Source organism: Neophocaena asiaeorientalis, unplaced genomic scaffold, assembly GCF_003031525.2.
Source record: "Neophocaena asiaeorientalis asiaeorientalis breed wild unplaced genomic scaffold, Neophocaena_asiaeorientalis_V1.1 scaffold152, whole genome shotgun sequence".
In the NCBI taxonomy this organism is placed as follows: Eukaryota; Metazoa; Chordata; class Mammalia; order Artiodactyla; family Phocoenidae; genus Neophocaena; species Neophocaena asiaeorientalis.
The window spans coordinates 3,812,257-3,829,509 of record NW_020185338.1 but is presented as its reverse complement, the minus strand read 5'-3'; the positions used below and the strand labels follow the sequence as shown (position 1 = coordinate 3,829,509).

Genomic DNA, 17,253 nt, shown 5'->3' with positions numbered 1-17,253 from the left:
GTCTAGGTACATACACTTGTGTGGTAAAACCACAAACTAGATATTACTATAAAAGGCGTATGGTGGTTACTTTTGAATAGGACTGATTATATTGGAGTACATGAAGGGGGGCTTGTGGGGTAGCTTACATAGTCTATTTTCTTGATCTGAATGGTGGTTATAAGGGTGTTTTGCCTTATAAGAACTCATTAAACTCTTACTTTTGTGTGGCTTTCTATATCATCGTTTTGTTTTAAAGTAAAAGTAAAAGGTTAAAAAACTGAAAAGGTATCAAGTATCTACTGATGAGGACTCTTACTCTACTCTTACCAGTACCATTTGTTTGCAAGTGTGAAGTGACACACTGCGAAGTCATTAATTAGTGTGCTTACTCACTGTTTTGTAGCTTTGTCTGTGACAGGGTTTTTTAAAAAAATTTATTTATGTATTTATTTTGGCTGAGTTGGGTCTTTGTTGCTGTGCACGGGCTTTCTCTAGTTGCGGCGAGCGGGGGCTACTCTTCATTGCGGTGTGCTGGCTTCTCACTGTGGTGGCTTCTCTTGGTGCAGAGCACAGGCTCTAGGCGTGCAGGCTTCAGTAGTTGTGGCGTGCAGGCTCAGTAGTTGTGGCTTGCGGGCTCTAGAGCGCAGGCTTAGCAGTTGTGGCACACAGGCTTGGTTGCTCCGCGGCATGTGGGATCTTCCCTGACCAGCACTCGAACCTGTGTCCCCTGCATTGGCAGGAGGATTCTTAACCACTGCGCCACCAGGGAAGCCCTGTGACAGGTTTTTAAAAATCTATGCACATGTAATGGCATGAGTTGTTGATAGTGTTCTCTCATCTCTCTGACCTCTGTAGTTTTACTGGGCTAGCCACCTCAAAATATTTTGCTTTTTCTCTTTTTGTCTTGGGTTAATCTGTCACTAGAAGTGTATTTTGTCAGTCTTTTCAAAGGTTTATCATGACAACAATTCTGGCTTTATTGATTCTCTTTTGGTGTGTTGTCTATTTCATTGATTTCTGCTCTTATTTTTAATATACCCATCTATATTTTTCTTACTAATTTATCTTAGCCTGTCCTTTTTATTTTGCAAATGTAAACATTTAAGCTATGAAATTCTCTTGACATGCCATTTTATTGTGGAGCACAGGCTCCGGACGCGCAGGCTCAGCAGCCATGGCCCACGGGCCTAGCCGCTCCGCGGCATGTGGGATCTTCCCAGACCGGGGCACGAACCCGTGTCCCCTGCATCGGCAGGCAGATTCTCAACCACTGCGCCACCAGGGAAGCCCTCACAGATTTTGATATATACATTTTTCATTATCATTTGAATTATCTTTTATTCCCATTATGATCTTCTTCTTCGACCTATATATAAGTTATTTAGAAGTGTTTTTAATTCATAGTATATGGAAGTTTTGGGGTTTGTCTGTTAACCTTTTTAATTATATACTATGGACTTAGTTGTACTGTGGTCCCATAATGTGATCTGTGTAATACATACTCTTATGAAAATAGTTAAGACTTAAGGCAGTCCGTTTTGTACGTCTTTCATGTGCATTTTGGAAGAAAGTGGACTCTAATTGTTGAATTGAGAATTTTGCATTTAGTAGACAAAGTTATCCAGTTAATATTGTTCAGATCTTGACCTTGCTGAGTTTTCGGTCTACGTATCGGTGATTGAGAGGGTTTTGAAATTGCCTGTCAGGATGACAAATTTGTCTTCATTTCTCTGTACTTCTGGTAGGTTTTGTTTCAGTTACTTTGTGGCCATTAAACTAGGTGCACATATACTTAAAATTATCCTGATGAATTGAATCAGGAAGGTACATCTTCCTGATGAATTGAACCTTTTATCTGTATCTGTAATCCTTTATGTACTAAATGATGCTTTTATCTTCAACTCAGTTTTGTCTGATATTAATATATTTAGTTAGTATTTGCTTCATATATCCGTGCTTCATGCATTTTTCAGTCTTCTCTGACCTTGTTAGGCATACGTATCTCTTAACTATCATAAAGCTAGATTACTGTTTTAAAATTCAGTCTGAGCTTGCTTTTATATGAGTTTAAACCATTCACATATATGAGAATTATTGATGGAGTTGGACTAGTTTCTGTCGCCTTTTTTTGGTTTGTATTTGCCTGCTTTCATTTTTTGATCTTTTTTAAAGATTCATTAATCACTATTGTAATTGTTGTTGGTTGCCCAGCTCTCCTTTATTTTGTACGTTTTAAACTCTGTTTCTGTTCTTTTATTGGTTACCACTGAAATTTTACCATACAGATTTAATATTCTAGAAGTTAATATTCTGACCCCATCCTCAAACAGTAAATGGATTTTAGAATACCTTAGCTCCAGTTTTACCCCCTCAGACTTTACATTATGTTTCCAGTGTTTCCATTTTGGCCCTTTTTTTAATGGATAAATAGGGCACCATTACTGTTTTACCCAGGCAGTGTTTGTTCACATTTACCTACATATTTATTGTTTTTTTTTTTTCTCATATCACTTGAATGTTATTTGGGGATTGTCATTTTCCAATATTTTAAAGTATTTTGAAGTGTATTCTTTGGAAGTTTCTTTGGAACAGGTCTGTTGGTGGTAAATTTCCCCAAGAGTCTGTTCACCTACAAGAGTGTTCATTTCTCCTTGTTCTTGTGCAGTAGCTAGCTTTACTGCATACACAAATCTAGGTTAACAAGAGTTATTTGCTCTCATCACCTTGTTTATATTATGCCATTGTCTTCTGGCTTCCATGGTTGTTGAGTGGACTTCTGTTATTCTAATTGTCTGTTGTTCCTTTGTAGGTGATCTGTCCTTTTTCTGGCTGCTTTCAGGATCTTCTGTCTGTCTTTGATGTTCTGCAGTTTCACTACAATGTGTCTAGGCATGGATTTCCTTTTATTTTTCCTATTTGGTATATGTTAAATAAAATTTTATATTTAAAGTAAAATGCGGTACATTATGAAATATATGCTCACCATAGAAAATTTGGAAAAACAAAACAAATCATTGTAATACCTGCTGATAGATTAGAAAATAATCAAATAGTATAGAACAATTTAGAATAACAACTAACATTTTTTGCTTCATTATTTTCCACACTGGTTCTCCTGGAGGCCACCACTTTTAAATGCTTTTGTTTATGACTTTCTTTCATTTTCTCCATGTCTGTAATAATATGCTTATATCGCTGTTTCTTAATTCACCAACTATAGATGTTATGTTTTGATTTCTTGCTACAGTATATCAGTATACTGATACTCTCACTTTTCCTTGCCTCCAAGCCCATGTAGTAAATTCACTATTTTTAGTTCATCTACGGATTACTTTTATAATTTTAAGTAATACACCTATTTCTTGTCTGATTAACTGTATCAGTATATTTTGACTCCTGAAAGATAAGGATATTTATGTCCTTTAATTCTTATACATCTTTTCTCATCCCCCCACTTTCTAAATTCTGTCACCTGTACTTTTATATTGCTGAAGATCTAATTTACATTTTGTTCTGTTTTTCTAGTTACAGTTGCCATGCTTTGTAGGTTGACTGTAAAAGTAGAGAACCAGTAAGCAGTGTTTAAATCATTAAGACTCAAAATGCTTCTCAGGGCCAAGTTTACATCATCTTCTAGAGTTCTTCATTTAGGGGTTCCCTAGAGTTGTTTACATTTTGCCCCTTATGTACAGTGTTTTGTTTTTCTTTGATTTTTCTTTTTTTCCCCCTTCTTGCATTGCCTACCTGTATTAGAGTCTGAAGGTCTATCATTTTATACTATTGAATCTTTGGGTTTCCCTTTTTTCTTAGGTACCTTCCTCCTAGAGCCTCTGTCCTCTTCTGCTCATCCCACTGGTTGCTCTCTAGGTCTGGTTCAAGGCTGTCATCCCAGGATTTACTCCTCCCCCGAGTTTGCTCTGCATTTCCTGGATCCCACTTTGTCTTCTCAGTATAGTCTTCTGTTTTGTCACCACATCATGAAGAAACTTATATGGGAGGTAAATTTTTTGAGCCCTTAGAAATCGGAAGTATTTGATTGATACTTCGACTAGGTACAGAATTCTGATCCTCAAAAAACTTTGAAGGCGTGACTTCATTATCTTGAGCCTTCTAATGTTTATGCTGAGAAGTTGGTAGCCCATCTGATTCTTATTCCATTATTAATACTAGGGCTTTTCCTCTGGGGATATTTAGGATTTTCTCTGTGGTGGTTTGTTTTTTTGTCTTTGTTTTTTTTTTTTAATGGAAGTATAGTTGATATACAGTGTTTCAGGTATACAGCAAAGTGATTGATTTATACACACACACACACACACACACACACACACACACACACTCTTCAGATTCTTTTCCATTATAGGTTATTACTCTTATGTGTTCTTGATGTCTGAAATCTGCTGTGATAAGTCTAGGTACTAGTTAGTTAGTTACGGGCTGGATACCCTGTGCACCCTTTTAATTTGAAAACCCATGCTTTCAGTCTGGGAAATTCTCTTATATTATTTCTATTAAAAAATTGTTCTTTTCATTGTTCTCTTCTTCTGGAAATTCTGTTAGTTGGATGGTAAATTTCCTGCCTTGATTTTTCTCCCTTTTCTCTCCTCAATTTTAACTTGATCTTGTTCTACTCTGGAATATTTTCTTGACTTTCTCTTCAGTCCCCCTATTTTTTCTTTTTTAAGACAGGCATATTTTTAAATTTCCACAAGCTCTCTCTTGTTGGGTTTTTCATAGTATCTTGTGAATACAGGATCATTTCAAATTTGTCAGAAGAACATAATAAGAGGTTTTTTTGGATTTTTTTTTTAGAGAATTCTCTTTTGTCCCCTAATGGATAGTTTTCTATCAGTGTTTGTTTGGTGTTTTTGCACTTTCATTTGCAGGCTCTTTTTAAGAAGTCTGGACACGTGGTTACTAGTATAAGAAAACGCAGTACGAAGACTTACCTAGTGTTGTGGCATGGGCTGTAAGCTTTACTGTGGGCAGGTTTTGTTTTAAATAAAGCAGATAAGGAGCTGCTTTATTGGTCTTGAAATTGCAGAGGAATTTCGCTGGGGGGCCCTTAAACATTCCCACTAGCTGCCTAGATTCTCCCCATATCATTTGCTGAGTTTCTTTAGAAAAGAATATATATATTTTTTAAATTTATTTTTATTTTTTTTGTGGTACGTGGGCCTCTCACTGTTGTGGCTTCTCCCGTTGCGGAGCACAGGCTCTGGACGCGCAGGCTCAGCGGCCATGGCTCACGGGCCCAGCTGCTCCACGGCATGTGGGATCTTCCCGGACCGGGGCACGATCCTGTGTCCCCTGCATCAGCAGGTGGACTCTCAACCACTGCGCCACCAGGGAAGCCCAAGAATATTTTTTTAAAAATTAAAAAATTTTATCTTTTAAATGTTTGTGCCTATACCATTTGGAAAAGCTTGTTTTCTGTTTCACATCCTTTGAAATCTTTGCTCATTGCTCCAACCTATCACCATTGAGTGCCCCTTTGTTCATTTCATCTAGATTAAATATCTCTATCTCAGCACTGTCAACTCCCAAGTTAGTTATCTCCAGCCTGGACCTTGTACCTGAATTCCTAATTCCTATCCAACTACTTACTCCACATTTCGTCTTGGATGTATAATAAATCCTTTTAAAATTGTCTAAAACCGAACTGCTAACATCTTCCCTTCCAATTTGTTTTTCCTGCAGTCCTCCTCATTTTAGTTAACGGCAGCTCAACCTTTCCAGTTGCTCAGGCCAGAAACCTGTGCTATTCTTTCTTTCAAACTTACTGCCATTTTTCCTTTCCTCTCTCTCTCTCTCTCTCCTTCCTTCTTCATTCCCTCCTTTTTCCTCCCTCCCCTCTTTTTTCCTCCTTACCTCCTTCCACCTTTAGCAAATCCTATCATCTTCTACCTTCAGAATATATTAAAATTCACTCACCCCTTATACTATACTCTGCCTCTATTATCCTAGTCTAACCCATCATCCATGACTTGCCTTGATTATTGCAATAGTGTCTTACTGGTCTGTCTGCTTTCAAACTTCCTCTTCTGCTGTCTGTTCCACACAGCAGCAGAGTGATCTTTTCAAGCTGTAAATTAGATCACAGCACTCCCCTGCTCAGAACCCTCTGTTGACCCTCTATTACGCTCCAAGTAAAAAAGGCCCTCCTTCATCTCATTACCTATCCCCCGCTTTGTTCTCCTTGCTCTTCCCCAGACATACTTGCTGTGTTTCTGTTTCAGAGCATTCAGAGAAGAGCATGTGTGAGGTGCTTTTGCCCTCTCCTGGGAATGTTTTCTTCCAGATGTCCACATAGCTTGCTCATCTCTGTGAGGCCTTCCCTAGCCCCCCGAGCCACACACTCCCTACCACACTTTTCCTTTTACTTTTTTTTTGGCCGCAGTATGTGGCGTGTGAGATTTTAGTTCCTGGACCAGGGATAGAACCCTGTGCCCCCTGCTGTGGAAGCACGGAGTCCTAACCACTGGAGTGCCAGGGAAGTCCCCCAGCCCCCTTTTCTAAAACTTAATTTTTCTCCATAGCACTTATTGCCATCTAATATATATTTTATATTTTCATAGTTTGGATACTTTTATCCAGACTTGGAGCTTTAAATATCATCAACATAAAATGTGTTTTATTTGTTTCTTTTTGAGGCTCATTGTAACCAAGCACCCAGAACAGTGCCTGGCATGTGGTAGGAGCTTAGTAAATATTTGTTGCCTTAATGAATGTGTCACTCCTGCTTGCATCTTACTTGTGGTTCTCCCAGTGTCTCGTTTATGGCTTTTTTGCTTGGTCAGTATTTGTGCGTGTATTTTCTGTTTTCCAGAAGTGGTTGAAATCTCATCTGCTATGATCCCTTCCTAACCCCCATCTCTAAATCAGGGATCTCCAGATTTCTGACCATACAGTTTTTTGTATTCTAAAATTATTTTTCAGTGTGTACGCTAAATGTATGTATTTAGTTTACATATACACACTCAAATGCTCTTATTGATATGTATGTTAGAACAAAGTGGATTATCCTCTTAGAGACCCAATTTGGAATCCATTGCTATATGTTAAGGATTTGTGCCATTTTTAAGTTCTTTACTTCATTTTTACGGACTCTCCAGAAGGAGAGGCTGTAAATGCATATACTTAATATATCATGTTGGACTGGAATCACTGTGAAAGACTCTTAGTAAAGAGGAGTTTTTATATTCAGAGAAAACAAGGAAAATTCCCCCTTCGTTCAGCCCACTGCCTTCCTCAGAGGTAAGCACTGCATTTACAGACTGGTGTACGTCTGTAGTCTTGGCATTTTTTTAATATGTATGTACATGTCCATCCTTTCTTTATAGAGTAGAATTATCTGTATATTTATATGTATATATGTATGTCTATATAAAGGAACTACACCACATGATTTTCTTTGTAACATGTTTTGTTCCATTTAATGTATCATAGAAGTATAATAACCTAGTGATTATGAATACGGGCTCAGGGAGAGAGACCGCTTGCGGCAAACCCAGCTCTGCCACTCACTAGCTGACCTTCACCTTTCTGTGCTCTGGTTTCCCAAGAATATGTGAACTTCCTCTGTTGATGGATATTGACGTTGGAATCTATGGAAGGATCTTTGCTTATTTTGCGTTCTGAAGTTGGGCTGGGCCCAACTTTGAAGGGCCTAGGCTTTGAAGCCTCAAATGGCCTCTTTTTAGGCACTTTGTTTCTTTGTGACCCATCCCCTGTTAGAGCACTTTTCTACTTTGCTCACTGAAGTTGTGTTTCCTGCCCAGCTGATTTGCAGGCGGTGCTTGGCTGGGGATTTGCCACTCTTCCTAATATTTACTATACATGTCCTCTGTTAGCTAGTGCTCTTAAAAAATTCCATGCGACTCTAAAGCCTTGTAAAATTTGAAAATTATTTTCTGTATAAAGATTTTGAAGAGTTTAGGTTAATTTACAGATGTAATGGAGAAACGAATAAAGATTCTTGTCTAAATTTCAGCACTTTTTCTCTGTTCTCTAACTGTGAATGACATCTATTTAACTGGGAAGTCAAAGGCTACAGTTCTTCATACAAATTCTTTTAGAGAGGCTGTGGGGAGTTGTGTTTACCGTCTTGCATCCTTATATTTTGCACAGCTTATTTGTTGGCTTGGTGAGTAAACCAAAGTAAAAACAACCTTTCTCAAACTAAAGGTGTGGAGAGACATCTGTGATCTTGGATTGGAGGACTTTAATATTGTTAAGATGGTGATACTCCCCAAATAGATCTTGAATTCAACTCAATCTTTGTTAAAATCTTTGCTGGCTTTTTTGTAGAAGTTGGCAAGCTGATTCTAAAATTCACATAGAAATGAAAAGGACTTGGAATAGCCATAAATATTGAAAAATAATAAAATTGACAGACTTATATTTCCCAAGTTCAAAACTTACTACAGAGCTACAGTAATCAAGACTGGCACTGGCATAAGGGTATACATACAGACCAATGGAATCAAATTGAGAATCCAGAAATGAACCAGTATACTTATGATCAATTTGAATTTCAGTAAGGATGGAAAGACAATTCATTGGGGAAAGAGCAGTCTTTTCAAAAAATGTTGCTGGACACCTGGATATCCACCTGCAAAAGAATGAAGTTGGACCCTTACCTTACACCATATATAAAAATTAACTCAAAATGTAAGAACTAAAATTATAAAACTCTTAGAAAAATATAGGTATAACTCTAAATGAGCTTGGATTAGGCAGTCGTTTCTTATGGCACCAGAATCACAAGAAACCAAAGAAAAAAATACTTAACTTGCACTTCATCAAAGTTAAAAACTTTTGTATTTCAAAAGATACTATCAAGAAAAAGAGAAGTCAACCCACAGAATGGGAGAAAATCACATATCTAATAATGATCTAGTATCAAACCAAGGCCAAGTCCTCATTTTCCCTATCTTTAAATTTCCACCATATCTTATATCAGTACAGTTGAATTCCATTATTACCACACACATATATATTTCCTCCCGGACCGGGGCACGGACCCGTGTCCCCTGCATCGTCAGGCGGACTCTCAACCACTGAGCTACCAGGGAAGCCCACCACATGTATTTTTAAAGAGATTTGTCTGTGATCATGGGTCCAATTACCCTCCCTATCCTCTCCCTAGAAAGGAAGTGTCAAGTACTGTCCTATTACTATTTTCAAGGGGAAATGAAACTCAATACTAGATAAAACAATTTAAAAATAATCTGAAGCTTGAAAATTATGGGTAATTGATGAAGGGGCAAAAGTACATTAAGTTCACATCATATTCAGGTATGAAGTACGTCATGCTGTTTTATTGCTTAATTTATGCTTCAGATCTTCCGTGCTCCTCATATGAGGTAAATAATAGAAAATTCTTTGTGTGTCACATGTCTGCTTCCAGCCAATCAGAAGCCAGAATTATTTTGTGTGTAATAATAGGGTTTATTGTTTAGAGAGGAGCTGTAAGTAAGACTCACAGGATACAGGGGCCTGCATATTAGGGCTTCTTAGTTGTGGCAAAGAGAACATTGGTCTGGTTTGTTTAGCATTTTCAGATTTACTTTGGAGCTCTGACTCCAGAAATGTACAGCCCTATCTTTTAATTTATAGGTTTTAAAATGTTACTTTTAATACTTCTTAAAGTAACAGCCTTAGTGATTGCTTTTATTTTTGATGAAAGTTTAATGGGCTGTGAAAGAAAAATTACCAAATACTAAGAAGGAAAGAGAATTTTATGAAAATGTCTTCAAGGTTTCCATCACCATCTTTACCGGTTTTCTTTTCACCTGGGCCAATTGACTTAGGTTCTGTAACAAGTTCCTCTTGTTCACTGAGTGAGCTAGACAATATTTCCCAACTTTTAAGGAAAATATCAGCTGATATCAGTGAAATTAAAGGGATGAAAGCAGCAATTTTGACAGTGGAAGCAAATCTTCTTGATTTAAATGTTAGAGTGTCACAGAATGAAGCAAAAATTTCATCTTTGGAGGTTAAAATGAATGAATATTCAACGTTAACATCTGAATGCAGCAGACAGTTTGAATATCTTCAAGAGGTAGTAGAATCACAGTCAGGAACTACTGATGTAAAAATAATTGGCTTCCTTAGAAACATTGAGAAAGGTAAATTCCTAGTATGTGATATCATCGTGTAGTAGTTTTCATATGGAGGCAGCAAGGCACAGAGAACTTGAATTTTTCATGGGCCTTTAATGACAAAATCAGACTCTTCTACATGATTTAACTTAGAAGCCTAGACTTTAGAATTCCGTCCATTTTAGTGGATCTCTCTAAAATGATGGTTTGAAAAGGTAGATGAGTATAGAGAGATGAAGCAAAACTTAAAATGTCAGAGAATGGTCCTCTTTCGTGTGTCTGTCTTGTGAAATTACTTGGAAATGTATAATTCTTCCATTGTTCACTGTTTATGCTAAAGAGACCTGTTGTTAGTATTTGAATTCCTGTAACCTAATTACACATCAGTTTCCCAAGCTGTCCTACAGGAATACAATTTGACCAAATGATATCTGTGTTTTCAGGTCAGCTCCTCAGGATTTACTGTGTTTTTAACCATGATAATTTTGAAAGGAATTAACTTTTGTTTTTTTTGCACACCACTAAAATGTAATATAATATATATTTTAAAAGAAAGCTGATAAAACTTCGGTAGGTTTTAAAATTTTTACTGAAGTTGAATTTTAATGAAACATGATAGTTGGCAAACAGTTGCCAACTTACATGTCGGCACTGAGTGAGCAGACTGTCCTTGTGAAACTGACAGTAATAGATTTACTAAGAATTAGCATGCGTGCATCTTACTGATATTTCAGTATTTGGAACCCTATCAATTACATTCCCTCGTACACCGTACTGTAACACTTCTGTTCTAAATCAGCAAGTGAGTACCTAGTATCTGCTGAGCACTGGGCTGGGGAGGTTTGGAGAAGTTATGATATTCTCCCATCACTGAAACTGAAGATAGAAAAATCAATTCTGTGTCTCTGTTTTATTTCATTTTGCAGTGTAACTATGAGGAAATTATGAACGTGTTTAAGAAATAATACATACTCTAGCTGAGCATCTTTTCTTACAGGAGATCCAAGTGATTGTTTACATGCTTTGCTGGTTTAGGACCTGGACTGTAGAGCTCTGAGTGTCTGCTTACTTGTTCATTATTCTTTTTGTATCCATCCAAGCCTGTAGTTTGTCTTTTGGGAACTCTGATCAGATAACTCTGGGGTGTTGTTTTGCACTTCTGTGGGTGGGGAACTGACTTATAATGGTGAGAGCCTAGGTGATTGAGAGAAACACTTCTCGTGTTGATCTTGCAGTTGGCTGTTGCCTGTCTCCCAGGACGCAAGCTGAGGGTCCTTGCAGCACCTCCCCCTCGCTTTTGCACCCCCTTTTTCTTTATCACCAGGCTTTATCTCCAATCCAAGGAAACCAGCTTCCAGACAGGGAGAACCATTGCCATTTTTGATTTAACCTGAGTACAGATTTTTGTCTTACAGACCTTTGGTCTATAAATATTATTAAATTGTATTGTTGAAGCTTTAAACTATTTTAAAGACTTTCAATTAAGAACCCAGAAAGATTATTTTGGTCTTAATTTCTGGGAAGCACACGTGCTGGTATTGTTTGTTTTTTAAGCTTAGTGAAGTTTTAAAATTTATATTCTAGGAACTCAACAGAGGCAATTGTTATCCCGACTGCAAATTGACCCAGTAGTGGCAGAAACTCTGCAGATCAGTCAAGGTTGGTAATAATCTTAAATTTTCTTTGTAATCTAGCATTTTTCAGTTGTTATTTCCATTCCTTACACCTCATTTAATGTATCTTGTATGTCTTAGATCCTGCCCTAAGGTGCCATATTAAGATCTGTGAAAATATTTTAGGGCCAGGAGATAAGATCTGCATTTTCTTCATGCTATGTGGTGTTTGTATTTTCCACCTCATGCAGAAACTTTGTCCCTTTGATGCCATTTCACCCAGGTCCCTGCAAACTGTTGGCTGCTCATGCCCCTGCTTTAGGGACCACTTGAGTCCCTACCCTACTTTCCGTCCAAATTTTGCCATTGCCCTGAGCTGCTTTAGTGTCCTCTGGCATGTTCAACATTATCTCCTCACTTGTGCTTCACTTTAGAATCTCATGGCCAGGGCTATACCTAGAGCTTACCATTCTTAGAGCCACTGTAACTTGTTTACCTGTCTCCCTGACCCCCAGCACACAGACAGAAATACCATGGGCTACCTCAGGACTGGGGTGAGTGCCTTATTTATCTTTGTGTTCTCAGTGCCTGGCCCCTGCCAGATGCGTGTAAGTGCCTAATAACTGTCCGCTGAATAAATGAAAGGAGCCATTGGATCCCTGGAGTCATTAATTCAGATCCTGTTTTCTCCTGCATCTGTTTCCTCTAAACCTGCCCAGTGTTGGAGGCTGTGGTCCCTTGACCCCTCCCTGTTGGCTCCTAACTGAATTTTCTTCACCCATGTTCAGGATTCCACAGTCAGCAACTATATTCCCTGACCCTTCCTGGCCTCTGTCTTAGAAAGGTGTGCTTACTGTCTCTAAGGGTTACCTTTTACCCAGATGCCAGATCCTACTCAGTTGACGAACATCCTGGTGTCGCCGGTGTCACCACACTTCTGTAGCTTTAGGCTCTACCCTCTTCTGGCTTCTCCCTTCTGTCTATAAAGGTGTTGAGGTTTTCTTCATCCTTGATGTTGCCCTCTCATCTCCCCACATTCCATCCTGCTTTCTACATAAGAGTATTTTCAAAATGTTTGGCAGCTAAGGTCTGTGTATGTTGTATTTGTGTCATCAACTCTTAAACTTTTTTTGTTTCCTTTATTTTTATCCATGATGCATGTACAATTTGAAGCATCAAGCAGTTCTACAAGGCTTATGAGTTAGTACATCCTTTGCTTACCTCCTATCATGTTTTTTATTTCTGAGAGCCCTTTTGTTTCTGCATATTCCTTTATTTTTTAACCTACTGATTTTATTTCATGTATGCAATACTTTCTCTTATTTCTCTGAAGATATTAAAGGCAGTTTTGGACATTTTCCTCCCCTCCCTCCTTGGTCTTGTTTTCTCCAGGTTGTTTGCTTTGATCACTGTATTTCATGACAGGTTCTCAGATGTCTGAGGATCCTTGGTTGACTTATATTTAAGAGTGGAGCACTTAAAAAGCTGGTTGGTGTTTTGGGTTCATTAATTGGGGGATGAGGTAGGGGGTTTTGACTTTTGAATGTAGACCCTGCAGTGGAGAGTGATTTGTCTTGCCTGTTTACTTTGGGGGCACCATGATGTCTGTGTCTTTGGGTCTTTTCTATCAGGTTGGTAAGCTTCTCCAAAGAAAGATCTTTTAAGAAATGGAATGGCTGTCAGGGTTCTGGGAGCTGAGTGGGGACAGGGGGCTGAGAGACGCACCTCAACATTAACTACTATGTAATGTTTACTTAATCCACACGTTTTCAGAATCGTACTTCTTTCAACATGGCTGGCATTCATTGGTCCAGAAACCCTCTCTGTTTTTACCTTTTCAGGAGTCTAAAGCTCCACTTTTCTCTGAGAGAAGTGGTCAAAGGTTACCAGGAAATCTAACTGATTTTTAAAACTAATAGTATATACATTTAGTTAATTTTGTTGTGGCACCTTTCTATCAGAGACCATGATGCTTCATCCATAAGCTTATCTAAGCAATGATCGATGGGAAAGCACATCTCCAATTATTCCAAGTATCTTTAATATAAAGGTTAGGGGAATAGGTGTGGTAAGGATCAGAAAAGAAGAAAACAGATAAATAAAAGAGAAATGGACACTTGAACCCACTTCTGTTGTACCCTGTTTTCTCCCAACCCCTTCCCAGGGTCCCCTGTGCTGCCACTTTCTTAGCCTTTGAAGAATCTTGGGATCCACATTAGATTGCTTTATTATTGGCTTACGATTCTGCTTTTCGAGATCTACTAAATTAGTTTTCTACTTTCAAAATATGGTTATCTCTTCTTTTACAATTATTTTCTCTGTGAGTTTTTAAAAATATTAACCCTTTAATTGACATTTTCTTAGAGTTTCAGGAGGAAACAATGCGTGGGTTCAGCCTGTGGTCTTTACCCAGAAGATGTCACTGACTCTCCCATCTGTCTGCCCTAGTTGACCCAGGCTGCTCTCGTGAGTCTTGCAGAGGTGACCAGTGGCTCGTGTGGAGTGTATAGCTCTGTTTTCTGTGCAGAGTTCTGTAAACTCTGTGGTGTGTGGCACTTGAGTTCCAATGTTTTCTTCCATCTTTGATCCTTTGGCTTCCAGGACTTCACTCTCTCTCTGTTTTTCTACTAATTCCTTTTCATTCTCCTTCAACTCCCCTTCTCCGCTACTGCCCCTTAAAATGTTAACTTTATCCTTTGTCGTGCCCTCAGCATTATTTCCATCTCTACTGTATTCTCCCAAGATGCAGACTAGTAGAACTGCTGTGCCTCAGAAAGAACAGGGCGGTGAGAAGGGGCAGCAGCCCGTGGACTGAACTGCGGCCCTCCTGTTGCTATAGCTCTGAGAGCTCAGTAAACCATCTGAGAGCTTGGAATTGCAAAGTGGTCGTCTGTAACATGGAGGAAAACCTGCTTCCCAGGCTCCCTGTGAGGATTCAGTGAGAAGACGGCAGCGCCGACTATGTACAGTTTATTAAATGTCCTCATTTCACCTTCAGCTTCGACTCCGCTTCTCTTACTTCTCTCCCCCTCCTGATAGTCTCGAATCTGAATTTTCAACTTCTTTCTAAACACCTGAGTGTCCCACAAAAACCTCAAACTAAAGAAATCTAAAATTGAAATTTATCTTTGCCCTCTTTTAAGACTGTTCTTTCTCCTGTCCTGCTTCAAGGACAAGCCTCTCCTCCTACACTTGTCTTACTGTTTCTCCTGCCCTTGCAGGGGAAAGCAGGTTTGCCTCTTTCCTGGGACAGTAGTTGAAAATGCATCTGCTGTGAAGTCTAGTGCCAATTCGAGTGTGGAATGTGTCTCCTCTTCCTCTGACGTGTGTGAGGAGAGGACAAGGGGTGAGAATCTGGTATTTCGGAGTCTCTCCATCTCTCTTGGGAAGAAGCCCTCATAGCTGAGATCTGGGACTCCAGTCCATTCCTGCCACTGTGTTTTTCCGAAAACCAACTTGCTCATGTCACTTCCCTACTTAGAAAACTCTCTGGATTACTTACTTCTTCTAGACCAGAATCCAAACTCATTGGCATATACAAGATCCTTTACGCCTCAGCCTTCTTGCCACTTACCTACTCAGCCCTCCACATACCCCTCCAGTCATACCACGTTTCTCACCGTGTCCCTAGGAGAGCCCCTGCCTTTCTCCAGTGACTCTACCTGAAATGCTCTATTCTCCAGTTCTCTCTCCCTCTTAGTTTATTCCTGATCATTCCTTTAATACCTGCTTCAAATGTTCATCCTCTGTAAGCTTTTTTTTTTTTTCTCTGTAAGCTTTTCCTTGATTTCCCAGCCGGAGTAGGTTACTTTGTATTCTCCCAACACTTTGTTCATACCTCTTTTGGATCACCTTTTAGGGCATGCTGTTCTGAAATTATGTATACATCTATTTTTCTATTTTTTCTTTGTGCACCTAGCACAGTGCTCTCACATGTTCAGTTTGTTCAGTGAATGAACGTGAATAAATATCCTGTGAATTTTGGTTTCTGTTATTTGCCTGGTAATTTTAAGAGAATTGTGACTTACTAACTTCATTCCGTTGATTGCCTATTGATAGGTCAACCAACTGCATCCTGGGCTCCAGGTCTTGGTGTATTGTATAAAGTAGTTTAGCTTAAAAATCATATCGTAGATGATGTGATCTGTGGCTGCTTACATTAAAGGTCAGTTTTCCTTGCTATATTTTTAACAATGTCAGTTCATCTTAGAATTCCCTTTCAAAGTAGTCCATCTACAACCAGGCGGAAATTATGCCAGTTGTATTCTTTTCATAAGGGTATGTTCTGCTCTGTAAGTGTGAAAAATGAACAAAACAGATTTTAGATTTGTTTTTTTTAAAACAGCCTTGGTATCATTCTAGGGTGCATTAAGATTCTTTATTCTTTATGTTTTTAGAAAATATTGTTGTACTTAAAGTAAGTTTTATTGTTAATAATACCCCATTAGATGCCTCATGGAAGAACCTTTCTATACTGTAGGCAGGAAGTGTTCATTAGAATGCCTTGATAATATGCTGTGTGAGGAAAGGAAAACTTGACTTCTTTGAAAAGGTGTTTGGCATAGAATTGCAGCCTTATTCCCGAGTAGAACCATTGTAATTTTCCTTTGAAAATAATTACAAATATATAAAAGATTGACATTCTTCTCACGTGTGTGATGTTGGGAATGCAAGGTATATTCAAAAGTAAACATTTGTGGCCAATTTTTTTGGCTCAGATTACTATGACATGGAATCCATGGTCCATGCAGACACAAGATCATTTATTCTGAAGAAGCCAAAGCTGTCTGAGGAAATAGTAGTGGCACCAAACCAAGAGTCGGGGATGAAGACTGCAGATACCCTTCGGGTACTTTCAGGACACCTTATGCAGACACGGTAGATGGTTTCTTTTTCTTGTGTAGCTAATTTGTGTTGATTAGAAGTGGAGGTTAACCTTTAGTTCCCAGCTTCCCCCTCCCCATCCTAGCCCCCAGTGTAGAGTGCTTAATGATTCTGTAGTTAGGCCATGTATCATAAGGCACATCCAGTTTTCAAAAACTCCAGTTCATCTTTCTTACTCAGAAGTCCATTATCCTGCAAATAAGTCAGTATATGATTTAGCTCTTTCCTTAAGAGATCCTTAAGAATCTTAAGAGGGGCTTCCCTGGTGTCGCAGTGGTTGGGAATCCGCCTGCCAATGCAGGGGACGCGGGTTCATGCCCCGGTCCGGGAAGATCCCACATGCCGCGGAGCCTGTGCGTCTGTGCTCCTCAGCGGGAGATACCGCGACGGTGAGAGGCCCGCACAAAAAAAAAAAAAAAAAAAAAAAAAAAAAGAATCTGAAGAGATTCTTTTCTTTATGCACATTCAGGAAATGAACTTTAAAAAGCCAGGTGATAAAATCAGGAAGTCTAACCAGAGAGTTAGCAGATTGGGTTGGGGTGATTATTTCCTTAGATAATGGACTGAATGTTCTGTAAAGAAACAAACATAGAGTTAATAAAATCAGTGTAAATATAGAACTGCTGGCTCTGTGTTCTGAGCATAGATGCTGGTTTCTCCGTTTATTTCCA

At 38.8% G+C, this 17,253-nt stretch overlaps 1 protein-coding gene across 9 annotated transcripts in view; it reads left to right on the top strand.

Annotated features, from left to right (window-relative positions):
• Positions 1-17,253, top strand: part of ZC3H14 (zinc finger CCCH-type containing 14) — a 40,071-nt gene that overhangs the window by 13,943 nt on the left and 8,875 nt on the right. For 4 of the 9 annotated variants that reach the window (XM_024736259.1, XM_024736264.1, XM_024736263.1 and 1 more), the window contains 2 exons: positions 11,670-11,744; positions 16,417-16,576. In XM_024736259.1, the coding sequence (XP_024592027.1) occupies positions 11,670-11,744; positions 16,417-16,576 (235 nt within the window). The remainder of the gene's footprint in view (positions 1-11,669; positions 11,745-16,416; positions 16,577-17,253) is intronic. The other 5 variants (XM_024736267.1, XM_024736265.1, XM_024736266.1 and 2 more) reach the window with 2 other exon arrangements.